The 25921-nt window shown below is 34.6% G+C and overlaps 3 protein-coding genes and 1 long non-coding RNA gene across 4 annotated transcripts; 2 read left to right on the plus strand and 2 right to left on the minus strand.

Annotated features, from left to right (window-relative positions):
• Positions 1-2867: 2867 nt before the first annotated feature.
• On the plus strand, positions 2868-5261 carry LOC132179291 (Cytochrome P450 superfamily protein). The gene is made up of 3 exons (XM_059591996.2): positions 2868-3769; positions 3972-4317; positions 4681-5261. The coding sequence occupies exons 1-3, from the start codon at positions 2868-2870 to the stop codon at positions 5080-5082; spliced, it is 1650 nt and encodes a 549-aa protein (XP_059447979.2). The 3' UTR covers positions 5083-5261.
• Positions 5262-6235: 974 nt separating this feature from the next.
• LOC132178559 (Metal-dependent phosphohydrolase) lies at positions 6236-11737 on the minus strand. The gene is made up of 7 exons (XM_059591001.2): positions 11535-11737; positions 9929-9959; positions 9595-9613; positions 8950-9047; positions 6957-7055; positions 6524-6696; positions 6236-6400 (listed from the first exon to the last, which is right to left on the minus strand). Exons 1-7 carry the CDS (start codon positions 11697-11699, stop codon positions 6314-6316), a joined length of 672 nt encoding a protein of 223 aa, XP_059446984.2. The 5' UTR covers positions 11700-11737; the 3' UTR covers positions 6236-6313.
• Positions 11738-18295: 6558 nt separating this feature from the next.
• Positions 18296-19647, plus strand: LOC132179996 (uncharacterized protein At5g23160). Its single transcript, XM_059592832.2, has 2 exons — positions 18296-18771; positions 18891-19647. The coding sequence occupies exons 1-2, from the start codon at positions 18373-18375 to the stop codon at positions 19431-19433; spliced, it is 942 nt and encodes a 313-aa protein (XP_059448815.2). The 5' UTR covers positions 18296-18372; the 3' UTR covers positions 19434-19647.
• Positions 19648-19719: 72 nt separating this feature from the next.
• On the minus strand, positions 19720-22895 carry LOC132179997 (uncharacterized). Its single transcript, XR_009440001.2, has 2 exons — positions 22532-22895; positions 19720-21001 (listed from the first exon to the last, which is right to left on the minus strand). It is a non-coding gene; the product is annotated as an uncharacterized LOC132179997 (long non-coding RNA).
• Between the last annotated feature and the right edge of the window lie 3026 nt (positions 22896-25921).

Consider the following 25921-nt stretch of genomic DNA (forward strand, 5'->3'; position numbering starts at 1 on the left):
GTAAAACTCCTCTTCCATGGATTCTTTAGCCGTATAGATTTTTATTAATTTGCCCAACTCTAAGCTTTTAATTTGCATGTTATATGATCCAAATGTTCCTATCATTGAAAGGTACGGTTAATAATCCAATTCAAGTTATCCCCCATTAGATACTGAATTTATATGATAGCAACCGACAGATTTTCACATTAATTAGCTAGGTTTTAATTTAGAAAAATAAAATTTCTTCAATAAATATAATCTTTTTAGTTGAGTTATAAATTGAAGTGACTACGTACTTCATTGTCATTATGGCATATCTAAAAAACGACCCCACCCTTATTAAATTTGACGTGAAAAACTTCTAGCTAACAAATTAGATTCACACCTTAAGAGTTAAAACACTTGCTGATTCTATAATTTCGTAAATAATAATCTTTAAATTAAATTAAAATATGATATCTATTTAGTAGCTAGTTATTAAACTGTTACTTCAGGTGCATCGTACGTACGTCCGATCTCCTCCATAAAATTAGCTGTAGATGGGGATCTGATGGAGCTTAATTATGGCATGCACACTTCAACCCCTCTATGCTCTCTATAGCATGTTGTGATATTTTTGTTCAGAACTTTTGAGTTGTGGATGTGAACGTTATTCTGGCTTTTCGGGTTTAGGATAATAAGTTTCGGCATGGGGGTTTTGCTCTCAAGGCTGAGGAATAAGCGCTACATATATATGCATTGAATGGTGTATGTTTGGTGCAGATATGATATTAAACCCGATGTATAGTCATGGGTTAGCGGATGTTTTTTGTTATGGTTGATTGGTATGTTGTTGACGTCTGTAACTTTAGCTTCGGCGATGATTTGCTTTTAGAGTTTTTTTTGCTCTATTTATAAGAGTTTTTGCTCGTGACCTTTTATCAATGAATGAGTATGGAATGTTTATATATATATATATATATATAGCATGTTGTAATATAAATTTATTTTTTTATTTTTTTATTTTTTTAAGTATTGGGTGTTACCCAAAATATTATTCAACCTAAAAATGATTTCACTTGATTAAGGAAAATAATCTTAATGCTTCTCATTTGTACAAACTATTTTTTGCAGCTCTCTAACACACTTTTCGAGCAGACAATTGTGAGAGAATTGATCCTTTATGAGGTCTACTTGCCCGAATAAGTCTCAGGCTATCCAAACACTTGCCCCAGGGCTTCACAAGTACCCTATCATAAGTGCCTGCCCAAATTTTAAGAAATGTGAACAAACAATTGATATATATGAATCTCAATCCCACTCCTGAATGCTTTCTATACATTCATATACGCTCTCTTCTTCGTTGTCTCTCTCTTCCTTGCAACTCCTCATATTATATGAAATTAATGAAAGAGTAATGCTAGCTAGAAATCATATTCTTATCTAACAACTATCTTACAATGCTAATGTGGTAGTCTCAACCAAACCTCTTGAATTTTTTTATATTAATATTTTTATATTGCGAATCAAAATTGATATTTATAGGTTAATATAATTGAATAAAAATATAAAAAATACTTACTAATTTCCTATACGAGCCAAACGTCAAAAAATGTTTTACACGAAAACAAACATTACCTTAACTTAAATTATCAAAAGTATAAACAATTTCAATTAACAACATTTTTCAACAGAAAACATTTTACATCGTCGAAACAAACATACTGAACTTAACATTTAGATGGCTGGATTTCTTAGCTGCCTGTATTTTTCACTTGTTAATTATACACACTACAATATGTGAAGCTGGAATTGAATTAGGTAAGATGCAGCATGCAACTCCCAAATGTGTGTTAATCAGAATATGCATATGCCTTTTCTTTTTTTCCTCTTTTTCAGAAATATTGGTTCCTAGTATACATACGTTTCCCAGCCTCAGAATCTGCCAGATCAATGCCTGTCTGTCTGGCTGTCCAGTGTCCACCTTTTCTTTCTTTTTTTTTTTTTTTTTTTTTTTTTTTTTGAAATACTACCGTCCACTTATTTTTGAAATACTAGGATCCCTTACGTACGCAAGCCAGAAAACTGGTTTATTTTATTCTATTTTTTGGTCTAATTAATACTTGATAACCTGAATTGAACTTACCAACCACCAACCAATGCATACTAGTCCAACCCATTTGCAAAGAATATATATAGTAATTAGTATAATATAATTAATTGATCAAAACCAAACTTATCACACAAGTTTAGTGGTTGAGTACGTCAACCTGAAATCAAAGCAGAAAAGAAAATACAAGAAATGAGCCAACGACTCAACTGGGTTGAAGACTTACAACCCGTGAAAGTGAAAGGGTCAAAAGTTTTAGCCATCTATCCAAGTTTCTCCCACATATTGTCATGTGTTGGTGATCAACTTAATTCCACCCACAGTATCTCTCTCTCTCTCTCTCTCTCTCTCTCTCTCTCTATATATATATATATATATATGGTTATATGGTTATTTTGAATAGAATTAATATAATAAGGCGCGTTTGGAAACTTGGGAAATTTAAACTGTATATATCAACATATAGTTGCACTTAGGTTATCAGCCGCACCCACCATTGTTCCTACGCACAAAAGGTGTCAACCAAATTGTGCCCTACATTCCCAAGTTGTCCAAGCTATAAAAATTAATTAAACACTAGCTCCCGAGGTGAACACTATAGCCCAAGAAAGAATATGTACCATAAAGACCTGTTGGGTAGTCACACAATATTTCAGCTCACCAAATGATCATAACGTACGCTTGGGTAAAATCATGCACGCCAAGAAACACAAGCAATTAAGTACCATCCCATTCCTCCCCATATATAAAACGTGACAAGCGCATGCACTTTCACATTACCTATCATCCCAACACCATGATCACCCCTAGCAACCTCACCTCCTCCTCCTCTTCCGATGAAGTTGTCGCCGGATACTTCACTTTCCGGCGGCTCTTTTTCTTGCAGGATTTCCAAATCCTAGAGCTTCTCCTCGCTCTTTTTGTTTTCGTAGCCATTCATTCGCTAAGGCAAAAGAAGCTTCAAGGCCTACCCGTTTGGCCCGTCCTCGGCATGTTACCTTCCTTGGCGGTCGGCCTTCGAACCAACATGTACGACTGGCTCACCGACATTCTTCGCCATCAAAACGGAACGTTTCGATTCAAAGGCCCTTTGTTTAGTAGTCTCAACTGCGTCGTGACGTCAGACCCCCGTAACTTGGAACATCTTCTCAAGTCCAAGTTCCCCAACTTTCCAAAAGGGCCGTATTTCAGAGACACCGTTCGTGATCTTCTCGGCGACGGGATATTCAGCGCCGACGATGACACGTGGCAACGACAAAGGAAGACGGCGAGCATTGAATTCCACTCGGCTAAGTTCCGGCAGTTGACCATTGAGTCATTGCTCGAACTCGTCCACTCCAGGCTCTTGCCCGTGTTAGAGAACTCAGTCAAACAGTCCATCCCCATTGATCTCCAAGACATCTTATTACGCCTGACTTTTGATAACGTCTGCATGATAGCTTTCGGGGCGGATCCCGGGTGTTTAAACCCGGGTTCGCCCGAAATACCGTTTGCCAGAGCCTTTGAGGACGCGACGGAAGCCACGATGTTCCGCTTCGTCATGCCCACGTGCGTATGGAAGGCCATGAGGCATTTCAACGTCGGGACGGAGAAGAAGCTGAAGATGTCGATAAAAGGAGTGGACGAGTTTGCCGACGACGTGATTCGGACGAGAAAGAAGGAGCTCTCTTTGCAATGCCACGATATTAAGAAGCAAAGGTTATTTATTCATTGAAATTATATATTATTTATTCATGCTAAACATTCAAAATTTTTATTTCAAAAATTAATTTTCAAATGATGTGTCACTCAAAATAATAAATTTCATGAAATTATGATCCATCGTTTAAAAAGAAAATTTAAAATATGTAACACTTTTTATAATTTTATTCATCATGAGACCCGACACGTATAATAACAGGTCGGACCTCTTGACGGTGTTTATGGGACTGAAAGACGAGGATGGACAACCTTTTTCGGACAAGTTCTTGCGGGATATTTGCGTGAATTTTATACTTGCCGGGAGAGACACTTCTTCGGTGGCATTGAGCTGGTTTTTCTGGCTGCTTGATCAGAATCCGGCGGTGGAAGAGAGAATTCTTGCAGAGATTTGCGGGATGGTTGGTGAAAGAGAGGAGGTCAAAAGGGGAGAGAGCAAAAGTCCGTTGATATTTAGAGCGGAGGAGATAAAGAGGATGGATTATTTGCATGCCGCTCTATCGGAAGCTCTCAGGTTGTATCCTTCGGTGCCGGTGGATCACAAGGAGGCAAGTAGCTAATGAATAAATTTTATAAACGAAGAAATTCATATCCATTTCATGGACTTTTATTATTCATAATATTTGTAAAATAGATAATTAAAAAAAAAAATTCTTAATTTGCGTAAATTGCTTTTGTACTTGGAGAACTGGAAAAGATAAGAACAACCATCATAGATGTAATATATATTGGGTCAAATTATCGTTAACCTAACCCCAATGCTTTAATTGCATGCATGGCCTACTTTAAAAAGAACGTGGACTATTCAAAATTACGAAATAACAGTAAAATAAAAGAATTAAACTAAACATTATTATTATTATTATTATTATTATTATTATTTTCTAATTATCTCAACATTATTAATTTAGGTTGTTGAAGATGATGTATTTCCGGATGGGACGGTGCTAAAACAAGGAACAAAAGTGATATACGCAATCTATGCAATGGGGCGGATGGAAGGCTTATGGGGAATGGATTGCCGAGAGTTCAAGCCGGAGAGATGGCTGAGAGATGGCCGGTATATGAGCGAATCGGCGTACAAGTTCACGGCCTTCAACGGCGGCCCACGCCTTTGTTTGGGAAAGGATTTTGCTTACTATCAAATGAAATTCGTTGCCGCCTCCATCATTTATCGGTATCGTGTCAAGGTGGTGGAGAATCACCCAGTGCTACCAAAGCTCGCATTGACGATGTACATGAAGCATGGGTTGAAGGTGAATCTTCATAGGCGTGACGAGTCCGAGCTTCAAAACTACTTCAAGATTAAATAAATATTAATGGATGTTTTAATGGAGGTGTCAATAATCATGACTTTCTATTTCTTTCTTCTTTTATATATATACATATGATCAAGATCAACATATACTAAAGAAAAATGATGAAATACTGTAGAGTGAGAGACAATGATCAGAAGGTTGCAGTTTGGTTATGTGTTTAGCAACCTTATACATTTGAATAATGGATTTCATAATTTGATAGTTAATTAGTAATCTGCTTTCTTCTTCAAAGAGTATATATATATTTTGAAGGTCACTTCTTACCTCGTGTTTTAGAAGTATTTCCAATTGATCTCCCATTTGAAATAAAAATGGGAAAAACCCTCTCTCGTGATCCCTTTTCTCGTTTAAAAAAAAAAAAGGAGGGGTTGAAAACATAATTCTTCCTTCCAATGAGCATTTGACGAGCTTAGAATTAAGGAGATGGCCATCAAGGACGACAGATGGCACCTCATGAAAGAAAGCAGCTCAAAAATTCAAGAAAAAAAAAAAGAAATGGGTAAAGTTGGATAAACCACCCCCCCAAACTGCGTGAGCTACCAATTAAAAGTACCATTCGCTCATTTGCCCCAAAAACTAAATATCAAATCAAACACGGCATGGATGATGGACCCATAATATTCCATATCTTCACTCATTTGCCCCAAAAAAACTAATTATCAAATCAAACACGGCATGTATGATGGATCCATAGTATTTCATAAGCTATATATATAATTTTTAGAAAGTTCAAGTACCCCTTTTAAAACTACCCTTAAACTATCAAAAAATTGAAAATATCCCTCAATAACAAAAATACCCTTAATAAAATTCAAAAAAGTTAGTTTTTTTATTAGCTTTGAAGAACATTGTCAATTTTTTTGATAGTTTAAGAAGGACAATGTCCCAATTAAAAGTATGAGAGATACTGTTAATTTGGTGGTAGTTTGAGTTTTGGCTAATTCATGCAACTAATGCCAACTACAATTGTCTAGTTCATGTGTTATCCGTGTTGAACGTACATGTACTTTCCAACAACAAAAAATATTCATAGTTTTAGCTAAAAAAATTATGGCACTCTGAATTATTACCATTTCAATAACATGCAAAGTCCATTCATCCAAAACATAATTGGCGTTTTGTCCATGTGTGTTGTTGGAATGTAAAAGAACTAGGAAATCAAATCATTTCATTATTGTGTTAAATTGAAGGATCAAATTGCTGACAGTAACAACAGGTTTCTCTTTTAAGCTCTCCCATCCCACTCTTCATAGAACTCCTTTAGAAACTCCTCCATGAACTTGTGCCTTTTCTCAGCCCTCTTCTGCCCAGCCTGAATTTATATAGTGAATATAAATGTATACAAGTCTAATAATGCACATGCATCTGTTGTGTTGTAAGTTCATATTAAGCACACAAATGATAAGAAAACCTGGGCAGGCGAGTTTGCTTTTACCTTGGTTTTCATCAAATCCTTCAGCTTCAGAAGCTTCTCATGAAAATGATTCACAGTAGTCTGCTCATCTTTCTTCATGTACTGTTCCTTGGATAAATCTGATCGAGGCTGAATCGTAGGATCATGTAGCACCCTGCTCCTACTTCCACCAAAAGTAAAGCAACGAGCAATACCTGAAATTGAGAGACAGCTTAAGATTTGTGCATAGCTTGTCAATAAAGAATTTATTCCAGTGTGTAATGCAGTATCAAATAATGGCATCGACAAGGTGAATTAAATCAGCAAAAGAAACAAGTACATTAAATAATAAAGTAAAAATATGAATAAACAAAGAGAAAATCTTTATCCACACATGTATCTTAATGTACAGCTCACTTTTCAAGTAGCTAACCCAGAATAATATGGATGCATTTTATACAAAAGGGCACATTACCAATTGCACCAATTGCATCAAGACGATCAGCATCTTGCACAATTCCAAATTCTGGAAAAAGTTCACCATTTGCAAGCCCGGAAACCTCCTCTTTAAAACCTGAAAAGTTAAAGGTACATCTGCCTTAATTACTTTTGCAGGAAAAATATGAACTATAGTGAAGAGTTAAAAGAAGCAAATTTTTCAGAAGTTTAATGCCCATACAAGCATATAATGTGTTTCAACAAATAACAAAATTAAGGTAATAGCCGAAAGAAAGGTGCTTCAAACTAAAAGCATTACGAGATAGAGTAAAATAATGTTAAAAGCTAAAATAAAATTCTTCAAAGATGAATGAGGTATACACCTAAAATTTCCAAATTGTGATTGAATTTAAACATAAAATGTGCACACTGCAACAAGAAATGGAGGAAATTCATACTTATGACAACGACCAAGAAATCTAAACTAAAATAAGGGAAAAATTATTTGACGTGAGAAAGTGTACTATAAACTTCTTTTTATTCCTAAGCATCCATATGATTTACTGGCGTACAAAATCATGTAATGATTTCCTTTTGACATCCAAATAGAATGCAATGATTAATATTAACACAGATACGTCTTTTTGCCTGTGTGTGTGTGTGTGTGAGAGAGAGAGAGAGAGAGAGAGAGAGAGAGAGATTTGCTATCAAAGAGCAGGGGGAAAATGCTGCAAAAGAGATAAGAAAAAGTTTGATATGCAAAGAAATATTTCTACAAAAAGAGAGGGACTGTAAGAAACCAGGGCCAGCTAAGTAATGCGTGTGTTGTGCGGGGGATTTGGGTGTAAAAAGAAATGTGCATGTCATGTCACAGAACTTGGATAATTATACATTCACAGAACATTTACTGTATCTACTGATATGTTCATAAGCCAAACCAACCAGAAGCTTTGGGTAAACACAACTCTGGTCAGTAAGAATAATGTTCAAGTCACTATGTTGCGTACTAACAGAATACCTTGCACCAAATCTACATTTATTCAAAAGATAGTGCTCATGGGAATTTATTGGCAATCACTAATTAGTCCATAAAATTTAGAGAAAATTACTAAATTTGTCCATGTGGTTAAGGGTTTGTTCAAATCACTCCATTGGCTCATATTCCTTAAACTCCTACTAAAACCAGTAATATGTTTCTACGTAATTTAAATGAAGCCTCCCCCCAAAGTCTAGTCTTTGCAAACTAAGATCAGGTATTCATATCAAAGAAAAAGGATACTATGGATACTGTAGACAATTACATGCAAGGATTATTCAACAACTAATGCCAGGAAAAATAAAAAAGTTTCTCAATGTCATTTTGGGTGGCTCCAAAAATATAACACACGCTAAGAGTATCAGGAAAATCATAGCCAGTGCTGAGTGTTTCAAATGTCATGTCTATTCTTTTCAGTAATAATACAAGGCTATTCTGCAAAAAATAGTGTGTAAGAATATGCCAAAGTCCAACTGTCAAACTAATTGTTGTAGAGGGAGAATATTAGAACTAATGAGACAGAAATCAGAAAGGATGGATTAAATCATACAAGAATCCATCTCTTCTCCAACATTATGCATGACAGATGATCTATATTCAGAACTATAAAATATGACACAATCATAACCACATATACTCAAAAAGTTTGACAGCTGTCAAATTTATCACAATGACAAAAGACCAGTTCCATCTAGACTACAAGTTAGTAAATATTCGATGGAACAAGTAGAATATGCGTACTTCATATATGTTAAATAACAACCTTTTTCTTTTTTTTTTCCTCTTTCAGGAACAAAATAGACTACAATATCCTAACAATTTTCAAAATTATTCACCTATAGTTTTACCATAAAAAATAGAACCTGACTTGATATCTATATGCTTAGTTATTGTCATAATCTTAAACTTGAGATGGTACCAAAATAAGAAGAAAATAAATTGAAACAAGAGCTAATATTTAGAAGTCACAAACAATAGCCTCCAAAGAACAGACCCATTCCCTTGACAATCTGTAAAATCTTCATCTTCTTGTGCTCCTCTATGCACTCTTGCTCGAGAAAATTTTCAACAATTTTCTCCTCAGATGGATCTCTACATGTCACAATAGCAGCTAATAGATCACAGAAAGAGGGAAGAAAAAAAAAACTAAATGAAAAGTAAATAAATAAATAACTTAAAACCCAAAACTGGAAGAAAAAAAAATTACAAATTGGGAAGTCAAAAACTCAAAGTCATGGGTTACCCAGACAAACATGAGTTTCACAGCATAACAATCATAATGGAGTACAATTGAGGGGATACAGCTTTAAATGTGTATGCAATAATGAGTGAACATATGTATTTATGTCTTTGTCCAGTGTAATTAAGCATAAAGTAATCAGAGTTAGAAATCCTTGTGTGTGCCATTTGTGGAAAACCACAACAACAAAATAAAAATGATAACCTTCAGTAGTAGAAAATGGGTCACAAAACCTCAATAATACAATTCACGTCTTTGAGCACTAATTCACTAAAGATAATCATAAGAAAACTCATTGGTAAGTATCAGTTTATAAAATCCTAACCCACAGCCTTTTTTGCATTTTGAAGCAAAATAAGAACCAGTTTCTTACATTAAGCAAGCAAGAGAAATACAAACCTCAAGTATTTGTAGTCACCTGCATGCAGCAACCAATAATTAAAAGGATTAGTAGCTTCATAGGATCACATTACAATATATGTGTGCGCGCACATGCACACATGTTTTCTTGTTTTTATGTGTTTTAACCTTGCACCCACAAACGCACATATGCAGAAAACGAAAAGAAAACAATTTAAATTATGCGGGAAATAAAAATTGTACATATTTGGGTACATATGGATGTTTGTTGTGCTTTTATTTTTATAAGTAATGGTACAACTAACCACCTACACCACATTCATAATTTAGAATAAAAAGCATGTCTGCTAGTAGGAGAGTGAGGAGTAATAACCTATATCATGAAGAAGTGCAGCAAGCTCTACCTGCCAAGGAAAAAATTAGGATTTAGAAAGATGTCAAGGCAAATTTGAAAAAATAAAATAAAAGAAGCAATGCGTGGATGAGCTGAAGATATTTAAAAATAAATAAATAAAAAATTTAAAAAAATAAAAATAAAAACTCTCAAAATTGTGCTATAAGAAGAGAAATGCTAAATGTATTTCCAAGTTCTTACTCCCTGATATAGCAATGAAAATCACCATTGTTGTAAAATATACATATTAACCCTTTTAAAATCCAATAGTAATTTTTACTGCCACGTCAAGGAGTAAGCACTTGGAATTACATGTAGCATTTCTCTTATAAGAAATAAGAGCCATTACCAAAAAGAATGCTAGCGTCAATGTTACAAGTTTCAATTCTTACCAGCTCGATTTCTTGATTATTCAAGATGACGGCTCCCACTTACCAAATCATCCTACTTGACGGTAGGACATGACAAGAAGGTAATATAGCCATAATGGAGCAGTTCAGCCCTACACTTGCCTTTCAAATCTCTCACTATCTACTGTACCTTATGTTGTGTTCCTAGCTAATTGAAAGTTTTCAAAAGCATTCTGAAGTTCTCTTTAAATTGTGTGGTACTGAGGAATATGAACGATAGAGCTAAGTATGTGCAACATAAACAGGTAATAGTTCTAGTGTCAACCAAAGACACACATATTGGCAGGGGACAGGGTGATTTGTCAATCTAGAAAAAAAAGTAACGAACAAATGTGAAACAATCATATATATGGGCAGCTTGAAAATTGGTTTTGAGACCTCACGAACTACTCATTGCCAAGACTGCTATTTGATCATTTTTCCTAATTCTCCAAGAACTCCCTAACATGATGTTCTGACAGAGAGGAGAATCCAAAACATGTCCCCATCATGCCACAGATTAACATTTCTAAGGATGCTAAAAAGTCATAGGCTGCAATTATTACAAATTGTAACCCCAAATAGAAAAAAGTGGCAGCTAATGTCAATTAGGTGGGAAATTAAAGTTCACACCAGTCATGAAATTCATTCTTTATTAAGAAAGGTAAAAACAGCCGCACCATATTTCACACCAATATTTCACACCTTCCTCACATCCACAACATTCTATTAAGAGAAATGTTGTATGTACTTTCCAAGTGCTTACTCTCAAGTGTTTACTCCCTGATATGGCAGTGAAAATCACCATTGATGTGAAGTATATAGATTAATCCTTCCAAATTCAATGGTGATTTTCAATGCCACGAAGTATGCAGCTGGGAATAAACCCTTGAAGTACGTGTAGCATTTATCTTCTATTAAATCTCATAAACCCACAAATTCATATCCCTTCAGCATATATAAATTGAGCATCCACGATTTCATGCACAAAAATTAAGACCCCCACTGCTTGGTTGCGAGAAAACACTATAAAGGAAACTAATTGAGCCAAATGAGTGTACCAAAAACATAATTAACAACGCAATTCAAAGAGAAGCAAAAGGTCTCTATTTTCCTACCATTTCTTCATTTTTGCTCAAGTTTCTTGGAAACCAAACAGACTACATAGCTAAGTAGAAAACAGAGGAGTGGTTTACTATTTCCATGGAGTCAGGGTTGGAGAAGAGGCCTTCCTCACGTGCGAGGGAGAGGGCAAGCTCTCTGACCCTCCACACGTGCGCTGCGTCGTGAGACGCATCGTTCCCTCTCATGGCTCTCTCCACCAGCTTCTCTGCGTTCCTCACCGTCTCTTTCCTTGCCATCTCTCCCTGACTGTGTGTTTGCGGGCACGCGCCTATGCATTTCGTGGGTTTTTGTTTCAATTAAAAAAAAAAAAATGATCAATATAAGTTTTTCTTCATTTTATTTATTTATTATTATTATTATTTTTTTTTTACATAACCACATAAGCGGGGAAGAGGTTTTGAATTAGAGCCCGTTTGAAATTGTGATTTTAAAACTAGCGTTTTTAAAAATAGTGTTTTCGAAATCGCTACTTTTTTAAATCGCAAAAACGTTTGATAAAATATATTAAAAAATATTTTTTTTATTAAATATTTGTTATGTGAATTCATGATTTTGGTTTAAATTTACACTTTTTCAAATAAGCACCCCTAGTCTACTTATTGAAATCGCAGATTTTTTTTCCTATTTTAAATTAAATGCTTTTTAAATAACAATGTAAAACGCCTTATGTTTTACGATATCTTTTAAAAACGTAAATTATTTTTGTGAAATCGCAATCTCAAACGCACCTTAGTGACTTCCACTTCATAAGGCGTAATTCTCAGCCGATTAAGTTGTCCATTAAGGACTTGTTCATTTTATCTAATGTCATATAGTTATTTAAATAATTTTAAATGAAATAATGCTAAAAATTATATTTCTATCTTATAATTATAATAAAATGTTGATATAATAATTTCAATCAAAGCAAAATGATCCATCTTTGTTTTACAAAAAAATGTATTATCTTTTGTTTAATATCTAAGTGCAGAAAATAAGAATATTGCAGAGTGGTTGTACTTGCTCCAATCTAGGTGTAATGCACAGTTTCCCTCCTACACTTTTTTGAGGAAAAAAAGTTAAAAACAGAAGGAAATCACTTCGTCAATGCCCTTCTCGAAGGGAGTAGGTATGGGGAATAGAGAGTGGTGAAGAAGTTTCCCATTGGCGTCATTGCGTGAAAGAAAATATTCTCGACGGCGTGAGCTTTTTGGTGGAAATAGAACCTCGGCGTCATTTGCGTCCGTTGACTTGTCATAAAAATAACTTTAAACTTCTGCTTACTCATGTACAATTACATTTAAGGAATATATATGCTTCGTACATCTAGCATGGGTAGCCCAAATACAAAAAAATAAAATTTTAAAATTTTAAAAAAATATTAGAAACTAAAAATTCGGCCATGAAAGTTAAGTCCCTACACCGATCTATTATATCCCCAACCTGAAGGCTAGGACAAATAAAAAAAATAAAAAATAAAAAATAAAACACAAAAACATCATAAGCAGCAGCGGAGGAGTACGGTATCATAGACATCTCTTCGAAAGACACGCTTTAGCCGAAGGAGACAATCAGATTTAAGGTTGAAGAGACTAGATTTGGATTTAGATCTACAAACTAGATTTAAAGCAACCCATCCGAAACAGAGACCGGTATAATTTACAGATAATACACCGAGCACTGCTATTGTGAAATAGGAGGAGGGAAGATTTAGATCTAGAACTTACATTCTCTTGAAGTTCTTTTTGGTGTTGTCTACAAGAAAAGAGATAGAGGAATTCTAAGTTTGACCGCTATTTCTTTTGTTTTGTAAGAAAATTCATTTATTCACTCGAAGGAAATTACAACGAAGAAAAAAAACAAAACAAAACAAAAGATAAATACAAGTTCAATCGGAAAACTTGATTCAGATAGATAATTAGTACCTCAATAAACTAGAAGGAGACCAGAACAGTTGAAGTCACTTGCGAATACAGTTGATGAAAGTCATTGCATATTAGGATGGATAAAACCATTTAGAGTATGAAAACCCATAAAAACATGAATCTAGACAAGTTTCCTACCGATTAAGTAGACAAAGAACAAGAAAAAAATGGTTCCCTTCACAAACTCAAAATCTGAAACTCAACCGATTTAAATTATTTTTAAAAACTCAATTCAGACAGACCACTAGCACTTCAATAAAATAGAAAGAGACCAAAAAAGTGGAAAAAATATTTGAGTCCGTGTAGGAAATTTGATAAATATAACATTTCTCATATATTAAAGTAGCCTTTACTTTTCCTCCTAAGTGTGTGCTCCCAAAGAAACATAACTTCCGGTTGTAGGGTCAAGGGACTCAAGGCAGAAGGGTTGGTCTTCAATTGCTTCAACAATCGAGGGGTCAGCAAGCACCCTCAGTGTCAGGGGTGTAACCACATTAAGGCTCGGGGGGGCTTGGGCGCGCTCTCCCCGAAAAATTGCATTGTCAAGAAGCAACATGAGCTTAGTCAGGCCGGGGTTAAAAAATTATTTTCATTTTTTGCAGGCATATTATATCAAGTTTGGCGCACAGCCAACTGATTCTTAAAAAATCTGCTTAACAAAAACCATTAGATGCACACATCAAATATATGGAGAAATAAAAAGTCCAAATAAATAATTGGGAGATCTTCAAAATGTCGACCACTTTCATTTTTTGAATCAATTGTCTATACCCACTATCTATATATACATAGCTGTCTACTTTTTAAAACTTAGTCCAACTGGTTAACTAGTGTGAGTTTCACTTGACAATTTTTTTTTTTTCTTCTTTAAAAAAGACAGATAGATTGCTGGAAGAGGAAGAAGACATAAAAGAGAATAGCCAATGCATAAAATGAAGTATCTTGGGAAAGAATGGTAGGTGTAGAATAACATTTTTTAAAAAAACAAAAAACAAAATACAGCAGCAGCAGCATCATCAGAATTCAAATACATAAACAAAATCTATGTCTTATAACACATATTGCGACATAAAATATGTAGCTAGCTTGCTAGGGTTGCATGTGATTCACGTTATGCGTTGACATGGGACATGGCTCACGACGTCAGAGCTTTGATTTTCTGTCCCTGCCAGCCAGCAGGATTTTAATTCGACAAGCTCGCATTACATATCCCATGACGTTCTATCAAATCCTTAATATATGCCGCCATGTTGTGCCATATATTTTTTTGCCGAAATGACTTGGTAAAAGCCCATGCTTTTATTTTATTTTTTAAATTAAAGTTTTCCTGAAAACATGTCTTTATGTTTATCATTGCCTACACCCAATTTCACAATATTATTCTACGTACAGTTGAGTACGTAGCATCTATTTTTATGAATTAAGTTACACAATTGTCATTAAATACCTTCTGGACTCATTAATTATCACTTTCTATTTGATTTCTTAATTAAGGTGGAGAAAACATGTTTTAGATTATAGTTTACTTGCGGTCCAGGACATACTATCGATCTAGCTAGTACTTCGGCCTTTCATAGTTTTTTAGCTTCCCTACCAACTTCTCGCTGTTTAAGGGCCGTTGTTTGGGTTGCTCGTCCAATTTGTGTTTTATTTTGTTGTAATTCTTTTTTAAATTTAAGAAGTGCAATGAATTCCTCAAAATTCATTCACTTGACTTGGCGTCGAGGAGTTTATAAATCTCAATCTGTTTCACTTAAAATATGTTTATAATAAGTGAAATGGATTTCATGATTTCAATGCTTTATTTTTATTTTTATTTATATTATATATAGCATATATATCCTCTTCGTGGGGTAGATTGGCGTCGTATGATATTTTGGTTGTTACAGAGCACTAATAAACATTATGTTGTCATGTAGCAAGAAGAATCTAAATTGTGGGACCTATAAAATCTTTAGACTACTTGGTAGGATTTACGTGGACATATAGAGTCCAAAGTAGTGTAGGCCAATGACGGCTATGTTATAATGGCCCTTGCCTCATTTTTTAACGGGGTAGGTTGGGTTTCCTAGCTTTTAGAAAAAGTTATGGTTAATTTTATCTTGTAATAAATAAATTTCTACGATTTCAAAATCAGTATATAAATATATATGGTATATATGCTTACATAACAAAATAATTCCTCCACATATATATATATATATATATGTAAAATGTTCAGCTATTTTTCTGACATAATTATTGTAAATTACAACATTACCCTTAATAAAAAAATTTTAAAAAAATATATATATTTCGAGAGTGATTGAACCACCCCCATAAGCTTATGTTAGTGGTTTCGGCCACCCTTTTAGATTGTTATGGAGTGGTCCACCATTTCAAAGGGTATTGGGAGATAGGTTGATTGTTCTCAAAAGTTAGTTTAGAGGTGGTTAAATTATCTCGATCAAATGTCATGGGATGGTTTGACCACCCCATGATCGGTTTTGGAAATAATCGAACCATCCTTGAACTATGAGGTAGCTCAAACACCCCCTTAAAAACCAATTATAAGGATAATTGACTACTCCATGAGTCGGTTTTAAGCCACCCCAAAAATGGTTATGAGAGGTACCGTTAAATCAAGTCTTTTTGTTCTTAAACAAATTTTTTTTTTTTTTGAGGCTAAAATTATAATTCCACAAGAGCTCTAAAAAAAAAAAAAAAAAAAAAAAGACCTAAATTTATATTAAATAATCATCTCGTTACAAAAAGCATATCACAAGAATCTATATACTCGTTTTGAAATAACCAAAAGTATTTGCCGTCCTTGAGTGAACAAAACAGACGTAATTGACCGGACGCTACATAATAAACGGCAAAAAGTCAAAGTCATTCCTTCGGAACCAAGCAAAATGGCTAATTCCCCTATGCCTTGACTACCCTTTTAAGTGTTTATAATGTTTCAAAATTATTGGCTAATTCATTTATTAAAAAAATGGCTCATTGGATTTTATATATATATATATATTTGTTTTTTGACCTGATTATGCATTTCATATATATCTAACTTTACCAATAATTCCAGCCAAGAAATTTCCACGCATTTGAATGATTATGAAAGACTAATTATAATTTCAAAAGGGTCACAAATCAATCAAGTTGTGAACCAAAAAAAAAAAAAAAAGGAAAATACAATGATTGGTCAAATGATCCACGATTAAATCTTGTAAATGAGGAAATTACCATTGTGGAATTATTTGGCAACTTGGTCCTTTTTATGTTTTTTTTTTTAAATAAAATAAAATAACAACAACCTCAACCTGCCTCGTTTTCTTTCCACTTATAGTATTCTTGTTTCTGTCCTTTCTATATGTAGCTTACCTGCGCTCTCCATCCACAGTTTAAGGTATGAAATTTTGATTTTGCTTAAGATAATTTATGAAAAAAAAAATTGGTTAACGGATAAGGTTTATTAATATGAGCTACTTCTAGAGGGAATAAGATCTTTTTCAGTTCATTTTGGACTGGAGAATATTCAGTTTATGGCTAGGATTTGTTCTTAGAAATCCTAAAGCCATAAATAGGACACATGTTTACTAACCAAAAATAATAATAAAATACTATTTTAGATTAAAAAAAAATAAGAAAATAAGAAAATATTTTTAAAAAACTAAGGGTGGTCCGTCGGTCTGTGGTGGCCGAAGCATGGGGGTGGTCTGGCCACCCCCAACGGCCAAACTAAAATAAAAATAAAAAATTCGTTTGGCCCTAGAGGGTGGCCGAACCACCCCGTTGGGCCATGGGGTGGCCGAAGACCGGCCGGTCTGGGGTGGCCGAAGCCACCCCAAGCCAGCAAGGGTGGTCTGGCCAGCCACCCTTAGTTTTTTAAAAATATTTTTTAATTTTTAATTTAAAATAATATTTTATTATTATTATTTAGTTAGTAGGCATGTGTCTTATTTATGCATTTAGAATTTTTAAGAATAAATCTTAGTTATAAACTGGATATTCTCCCGTCCATAAATAAATTAGAGAGAATCCTATTTCCTTTTAGAGAGCTAGTGTGAAGTGTATAAGATGTAATATATTTTGAACCCACCAAATTAAAGGACAAGAAAAGACGAAATATAAAAATAAAAAAGAGTTACGTGTAAAGGTTGCCTTTACACATTTTTTTTCGGTCCCCTTCAAATAGACGTGGATTCCCGTTTCAACTTTTTTTTTTTTTTTCTCCCTCCTTAAAAGTGCCTTCTCATTGATCATATTTATTCACTTCAAATTTAATAGATATTAAAATCGACTGGTTACTAATTAATTAATTAATTAATATGGTTGATTTTTTTTTTTTTTTTTTTTTTGTATAATAACAGATAACATAGGATCTTAGATGTGATAGCTAGTTTTTGATAATCCTTTTGATAATAACCGAGTGGAAAGAGAACGTAACAATGGAAATTCTATTCTTTTGTTGAGTAATTTCGAATATTACACGTTGGTTTCACCGTCATTTCGGAAATCCCAAAGGTATAATCATTATTGCTCAACGGTATTGGGGACCCTTTTACTTTTACGTGGGATTCCGAGAAGTTGAGCTTTTTAATGAAAGAATCTTCCTCAAAAAGGACGGAGGAGGAGGGGGCTCATAATTGAGATGCTACGTGGTCAAGTAAAAACTTCACCAATCGCCAACTGTACCAGCCGCCACTGGTCATTAACCAACTCACGCGCCAAAGCCTGCCCAGTTGGCAACTTCGGTGTTGAACAAGGCAACCTAGAAGGTGGAAACGTGTAAAGACTGCGACTGAGCCACCAAGTCCAAGTCGTCCCTCCAAAACCAATGCATTTACTATCAATCGAATTAACTAAATCAAAATGTAATGTTTATATATATATAATATCTACGGATTAAAAATTGTTAATTTCTTTGTCAACATTTATTACAGGAATTTCAGATATAGTGACCCAACCCAACCGTGCCAGTAGTCTTCCCATTAATCCATGCCGATTCCTCTCTGCGGGTTCCATGGCCAAAACCCAAAAGAAAACCCATCAAACCAAACCCCCAACCACCCATTTCCTACGCTGCTGCTTTGGATATTCTAGCGGAGATTCCGACCAAAGGCCCGATGAGATTACCCGATCCGATGGCCAGAAGAAGAAGACGCGTTGGCGTTGGTATTCTCCGTCCAAGTTCTGCATGAAGAATTCCGGCGCCAAAACCGTGCCGGTCGAAGCCACTCTGTCAGAGAAAGCGAATCTGAAAAACAAACTTCCGGCGTCGAAGTCGAAGTCGAAGTCAAAGTCCGACAAGCTCACGGCGTCGAAGCCTCGTGCTTGGGTAACCAATCATCAGCTGCCAAGTCGGATTCCGGTGGTGGTGCCAGTAGCCTCAGATCAAGCCGCTCAGGAAAAACGTGAAGAGGTATGCGATCTGTGTTCGTTTGTATTTTCTTTAATCATACACATGGTGCCTCTCTTTTTGTTAACTTTCCCTTTTTGGGTTTTTGAAAAGAACAAAATCGTTGGTACTTTTTGTTTCAGACAGCATACGGACCAACACAGAACATCATCCTTGAAAAACGTGATCGTGTGAATCATGCTTCCAAGGACGACACGTGTCAAAAACGGTGCTCTTTCGGCCGGAAAATAGAAGCCATCAGAGCCGGGTGCAGCCAACCCGGTTCACCAGAGGCCAAGCCCAAGCCCACTCGACCCGCTGCGATTTCACACTCCGCGCCTTTACTCGAAACAAAACGGGTAGCAAACCCCTCATCGACTATTGCTCGAGGTACGGTGAAGAAATCAGCCCGGAAAATAGATGGATCAGCCGAGAAACTTGACCCGTTGGTTGGTCTGTCTATTATCATGGTAACCTTAATAATAATGTTGTTTTGGGGTCGGATATGTGCCATTCTTTGTACGTCGGCGTGGTTTTATTTCGTGCCACGTTTAAGAAATGTGACGAAATCTGATGATGTCGTGGAAAAGAATCCAAATTCACTCGATCAGGATTATGATTCTGAGGAGTACAAGAAGAAAGTGGTCTTGGAAGGATTTCTTGAAAGGAACCACCGCATTGGGTGAACTTTGTAGTAGTTATCAGCTGTTGACGTATTCGTTGTACTACAGTGAGCGGCATGGCATTTTGTGTAAATAAGCTACAGATAAATCACAAATGTCTATAGTACTAGTTCTGTAAGCTTGATTTTGTCTGTTATTTTTTGAGATAGTACCCTTTCTTTCTTTTTTTTCTTTTTCATTTTTGTTCATTTAAATATATTTTTTATTATTTTTATTATTTTGGTCTTGGGGCGAATTAGGGCATAAAGGTAAGAATGGCACCTTTTTTCCCCAGAAAAGGTATGCATCGTATTCAAAAGAAGCCTTTATTGATAGATATGCCTGTGGATCAGCATCTAAACCATAAAGATCCAAACAAAAAGCTCGATCGTATCGTCCAATTAGAGCCGAAAGAACAAATCTCCAATAGACTAGAATCCGGCACCCATATAGAAAAGGCAATATTAAAACCCAATCTTCTCAATAGTTTGTCTTCTCCTGTAAGCTGCTGCAGGCATATACAAAATGTCAGCATCAGCCAATACTGATCAAACCATGGCTATCTTCATTTTTACTGACAAATTGAGAGAGTCAAATTTCACATTGTTCTTTCTTTCCTCAGCTATGAACTGAATTTAATAGACAAAAACTTTCAATTTTCTATTCCCTCCATAAACTTCCCATCTTTTCCCTACACCAATCTTTACTTCTCTAATATATGAAAGCAGTGGTTTAAACTTCGGCCTTGAAACTGAAATCTCTTGCTCACCTTTATCTAAACTGAGAAATTCCCAAAGCCTCGGTTACAAAATACATTGCATTATTGATGTCAAAATATATAACAAGGAAACCTGTTCTTATTTTTCATTCAAATCATCAGAAAAAACTTATGGCTAACATAGAGTAAATAATAAACCACAAAAGACAGAAAGTGACACCCAATTCACACATGGATTATTTATAACCTTTTTTTTCCTCTCAAATGTTACTGCTGCTATACTCTTTTCATTTCTTTTTCTTTTCCCTTTTTCCTTCTAATTCTCAACAATCCAAAAATACATATGTATTAAGTCATGGAGCAAAAAGGCCTGAAAAATAATTGTCTTTGTTTTGTTCAGGGCAACTTAAACTATTTTCTTCTGATTTCCTCAAAACCAATACGATTGCAATAAATTTCAGGATTGGAAGAATTTATCTGGAACAACTTCATAATGAAAGCAATAGAACATTTACCATTTCTTTTTTCTAAACAAAGACAAGAATACAGGGAATGAGCTAAGTTCTATGCAATTTGACTATGCCAACAAATTCACAACCTCAACATATCTGTGGATGCATAGCTCAGAAACCACATTAAGAACAGCTACAGAGAAAAAACATAGTGCCAGGGCAATTGATAACATGCATTTAAAGAGAGCTAATATGTCATCTGGCAATTAACAACAGCACTTCTCCCTCTTTAGCATTCTAATTTCTCTGCTGTACAATACACTCAGTTGCATCAATTAAATGTTTTGGCAATTTAACCCCAAATAGTGAACCTATTCCCAAGCATCATCTTCTCTAAATCCAGCCTCTCCTCTACCAAACTCCTGCACACTCAAACAGTCAAAGAACTTCTTAACCTTCTGTTATATTGCAGGAAATTTTAAGTACAATCAATACCAGGACTATAGTATGACTGACTATTGTTAAATTGAAGACAGAGGTGGCAAAGCTAGAGGTGGCAAAGCTAAAACACTTACTCTTGTTATATTACAGTGCTCATTAATTTTATTATCTACCAAGGATTGTGAGGGACTGAAACTGCAAATTTATAGGAATATTACAGTAGTAGCATGCAATTTTCATAAGAAATCTCTTAACTTCCTTTTTTTTTTATTTTTATTTTTTTATAAGTAATGTTGTATATATCAAAAGCGCAGAGGGGTGTAACCCTAGTACACAATGAGTATATAAGAGAACACCTAGAAAGAAAGAGAAAAGAGAACAAGGAAATGTGAAAAGTTAATAATTAAATGAGCTAAATAAGCAGTTGTCCAAGTAAAGAGGGAAAAAAAAGAAAAAGGAATTGAGCTCCTCTAAGGAATCTCTTAACTTCCTAATATTCATAAAGTAGATAATTTCTCACATAAATTCTTTAAGTTTCAAATAATCACCAGGAACACAAGGTAACTGTCTGATTTTTTATTTTATTTTGTCTAATGCATTTTGACTCAAATGTATAAAAAAAATAATTAACCATTTGTTCTTATATACAACCTAGAAGGCATGGGATTTCAGGAAACCAAAGATGTTGTGATGTACCTATAGTTACAAATGTAATTCAAAGTTATGCTAATCATATAGACAATGCAGATTTTCAATAATCATAATTATCTTGGAATGGATAGTTCTCTAGCTATTATTAAGCCATTAAAAGTACAAAGCAGTTATATTTCAGTATTCATAAGATTCTGGGAACATAAGCACTTTTTTAAAATAATTTCCACAAACAATTTTAATGCTATTAAAAAAGCACGTATTTCTCACATGTTAAGAGACGAACATAAGAAATTCTCCAACCTAGTTTGAAAGAAACTTTGTCCTATAATAAAGATTGATAAAGTACTCCCAGGTTGATAAAACCTGACCTAGTAAAAAACTTGACCAAATCAAATCAAATCACAAACAAACTATTAACTGTCAGATAATTTAGCTCAAGAAGAAGAACAATCTATGTTACAAACATATATAACTTCGTGTCTTACCGTGGGTAAAAGTAACTCTCAAGGGGTTTGAACCCATTTTGTAATAAGCTTTGTCTTATTGAGAAAGGAAAAATATAAAACGTATGTAAAAGATTAACACAATGGCCAATGCATTTGAAATTTTCATAACAATCATAAAACGTAAACTAATGCAGGAAAATAAACAAATAATCACCACTAATGAGGGAAAAATTGGATGCTCCACCATAACAAAAGAAAGACCATAAACAAAAGGTTTAAAACAAAAATGTTCACCAAATACCACCACCTTAATCTAAGAAATAGAAGAATTGTTTTTCGTTCTTCACAAATTCAATAGAAGCCTAAAATTTTTAAGTAATGGAAAAGGAAATGAAGGGACGTAGATTTCACCGTGGAAATAATAGCAGCGGGTCTCGTCTATGCGGCTTCCCGTCTCCAAGGTTTCATTCCAATTCGGTTTCTGAGAAATTGTTTGAGAGCGAGAAACTCATAATCGCATCCATTAACACCTACCAAACGAAATTTCAGAATCAGATCTAAAAACAAAAACACAAAATTAGGGTGGAGAGAGGGAAAGGTTGCGAGAGAGAAATGATGAATCGGAGAAACGAAGAGCTGTCGTCTGGCAAGGTGAATGACTTCACCCATAGCCGTGCAGACGAAAAGACGAAGGAACGACGACATTTTGATGGAAACGACACGTATTGTACGACGTTTTCATATATATAACCGCACTGAAACGAAGAAGGCAGAGACGCTGTCTACGTGGCAATTAACTAACATTAAAACATAAAACACATTTTAAATATATATATATATATATTCCATTAAAAACACGTTTCAAAATCATGATCATTATCATTATCATACATGTCAAGGATTTGTATACCGCCAAATTTCCACCCACTAAAAATCATTAATGTTTCGGTAAACCGTAACTGTCAAGTTGAACGGTTCAACAGATAATGAAGATCAAAGGTTCGAAGGCATCAAAAGATTCTTTACATGCATTACAGCGAGAGAACAAAAATCATTTCAACAATAATTCTATAATTATTCAAGGATGTTTGATGTGTAATAAAAGTTATTAAAATCCTCACATAACTTCATATAATAAATAAATTTGCACAGATTTTTTTCTTATATAAAAATAATAAATCCACTAATCACTATACATTTAAAAGTTGAGAAAATACAGTTTACCTCCTAAACTATCAACTCATTTGCACTTTTAATCATAATATTTAAAAAGTGACAATTTACCATCCAAAGTATCTGATATTGATATTTGACCCCATGAAATACACTTTACCTCCTGACGTATTTTGAATTTACACTTTACCCCCCTAAAACTTAGTTACTTCAGGAGTAAAGTGTCAACTCAAAAACTTCATGGGGTAAAATGTACTTCAGGAGGTTTAAGTGTCAATCTCAGATACTTTGAAGGAGTAAAGTGTCATTTTTTAAACATTGGGGTTAAAAGTACAAATATGTAGATATTTCAGGAGGGTAAAATGTATTTCCCCCTTTAAATATATGGTTGGTTGGTAATAGGGGAAAATACACTTTACTCATCTGAATTATCCACCTATTTGCACTTTTAACCCTAATGTTTAAAAAGTGACATTTCACCTCCCAAAGTATTAACATTGACAGTTGACACTCATGAAGTACATTTTAACTCCTGAAGTATTTTAGATTGACACTTTATCTACTCAAAAGTCTTAGTTACTTCGAAGGTAAAGTGTCAACTCAAAATACTCCAGGGGTAAAATATATTTTGCGGGAGTCAAGTGTTAATGTCAGATACTTTAGGAGAGTAAAATGTTACTTTTTAAACATTGAGATTAAAAGTGCAAATATGTTGATAGTTTAAAATGGTAAAATGTATTTTCCCCTAGAGATTGTATACGGGCATGGTATTGATTAGAAGAATACCTTTTTTGGTTGTGAAAATCTCCTTAATTTATTCCGGTGTTAATTTATCTTCTTATTTAATTTGAGTAACATTTGTTTTAGTTGAATGTTCAAAATTTCTTGTTATATGATGATTAAATGGAGAAAGTTTACATGAAATAATCACTTGGCTTGTTACTCGTAGAACAGTTTCCTAGTGCCAACTAATTGACTAAATTGCCCTTACAAAAATGAAATAATGGGAGATGGTTTATGATACTTAAATTAATAAAGCCGGCTGGAGAGTACCAATGGGGGGATGGTTCCGATACTTAAGTTAATAGTATTTAATAGACAAATACAAATGCTCTTGAGTATAATTTTTTAGCTTAGGGCCAAAAATTCCTTTTATATTCCTTGGACTTACCTTTTTATAGTGATTATGGTGTGATTGTTTTCATGTTTTTGTACCAATCCTTGTGTGTGAGTGCCCCTGCGATGGCCTAGGCTTAAGCCTCCAATATCCCACAAATTAGGAGGGTATATTGTGTAGTTGACTTGATCACTTTTATTAAGCTTGGAGTGCACTTTACTAGTAAAGGGGGGTAAGAGCTCGTTTAGGATTACGTTTAAGAAATAGAGTTTTTAAGTCGAAAATAGTTTTTGGGCAAAAATTTTGCCAAAAGTGTGTTTTGACAATTTTTAGGCATTTTGAACCATTAAAATAAGTTTTTTATTTTTTAGAAACATGTTTTTTTAGTGTTAAAAACACTTTTAGACCCCTTAAACACATTCCCAAACAGGCCATAAAACCCCTACTACATGGATGCGATAGGACCAGTTTCAAACCATGGTATGTAACCTCTGTTGGCCGTGCGGGTATGTTAACCAAATTCACAATAGTTACACCCAAATTTCTTTATCTTATGTGGACAATTACTTATATTATTATAATATTATATCATATTGGATTTGATTCAAATATAGAAAAAAGTTTGCAGCCATGTTTGGATGCTGTTTTCGAAAACAGCTTTTTGTTATTGAAAATAAAAAATACATTCCATCAGTTATATTTCCTTATATACTCTAATAAGATATTATTATTATTATTATTTTGAAAAGTGGTAGACTTTATTGATTAATCCAAACCTTACTCAGCAAGTACAAGTTCCTGAATACAGACAAGGAAGTAATCGGTCCATAACATATCCTGGCCTAGAGAAAGTGCCAACTTCACAAGACTATGAGCTATCCCATTACCCTCACGATAGATATGGCTAACCCTCCATTCCCGACAACACCCCAAAATGTGTTTGGCATCTTGGATCACATAACCATAATTACCTAGCCATTCTCCATCCAGTTTAAAGATATTAATAATCCCCGATGCATTTCCTTTTAGAACAACCTACCTAAATCCTAGCCACTGTGTAAGCTCTACTGCGTGCCACGCAGTCAGGGAGTCCACAATCCCAGAATTCGTGATCAGTTCTCTAGTTGCACACAGGGAAGCCAGCAGGACACCTTCATGGTTTCGGACCGCTACTCCAATCCCCATTCTTTGTCGAGCCCCATCAATGGAAGCATCCCAATTTAGCTTTAAAAAAACCTTCCGACGGTTTCTGCCATCTAGCTGTAACTTGGGTAGCTTGTTGTAACTGACGAGTGCCTCGCCCTTCTTCTGCTCTGTCAAATATCTAATAAGATATTATACATTCATTATTATTGATCCTTAGAGGAGAAGGATAATAGCATCTCTAATATTTGCAAGAAGAAGTAGAATAAAGAAATATAGTTTTAGAATACTTGAAGCCTACTAATTTATTTCAAAATTTGTTGAGAACTCAAACATTACAATTACAAAATCTAATTATTAAGAGTAAT

Source organism: Corylus avellana, chromosome 4 (genome assembly GCF_965113065.1).
Source record: "Corylus avellana chromosome 4, dhCorAvel1.hap1.2, whole genome shotgun sequence".
In the NCBI taxonomy this organism is placed as follows: domain Eukaryota; kingdom Viridiplantae; phylum Streptophyta; class Magnoliopsida; order Fagales; family Betulaceae; genus Corylus; species Corylus avellana.

Bases quoted from the DNA above. Each gene is read 5' to 3' on its own strand.
- LOC132179291 (XM_059591996.2), top strand. From the start codon at position 2,868: ATGATCACCCCTAGCAACCTCACCTCCTCCTCCTCTTCCGATGAAGTT. The intron at 3,770-3,971 runs GTTATTTATTCA...GTATAATAACAG, and splicing joins CACGATATTAAGAAGCAAAG to GTCGGACCTCTTGACGGTGT. The intron at 4,318-4,680 runs GCAAGTAGCTAA...TTATTAATTTAG, and splicing joins TGCCGGTGGATCACAAGGAG to GTTGTTGAAGATGATGTATT.
- LOC132178559 (XM_059591001.2), bottom strand. From the start codon at position 11,699: ATGGCAAGGAAAGAGACGGTGAGGAACGCAGAGAAGCTGGTGGAGAGA. The intron at 6,697-6,956 runs GTAATGTGCCCT...TCTCAATTTCAG, and splicing joins TGATGCAATTGGTGCAATTG to GTATTGCTCGTTGCTTTACT. The intron at 6,401-6,523 runs GTAAAAGCAAAC...ATATAAATTCAG, and splicing joins AGGATTTGATGAAAACCAAG to GCTGGGCAGAAGAGGGCTGA.
- LOC132179996 (XM_059592832.2), top strand. From the start codon at position 18,373: ATGGCCAAAACCCAAAAGAAAACCCATCAAACCAAACCCCCAACCACC. The intron at 18,772-18,890 runs GTATGCGATCTG...TTTTTGTTTCAG, and splicing joins CTCAGGAAAAACGTGAAGAG to ACAGCATACGGACCAACACA.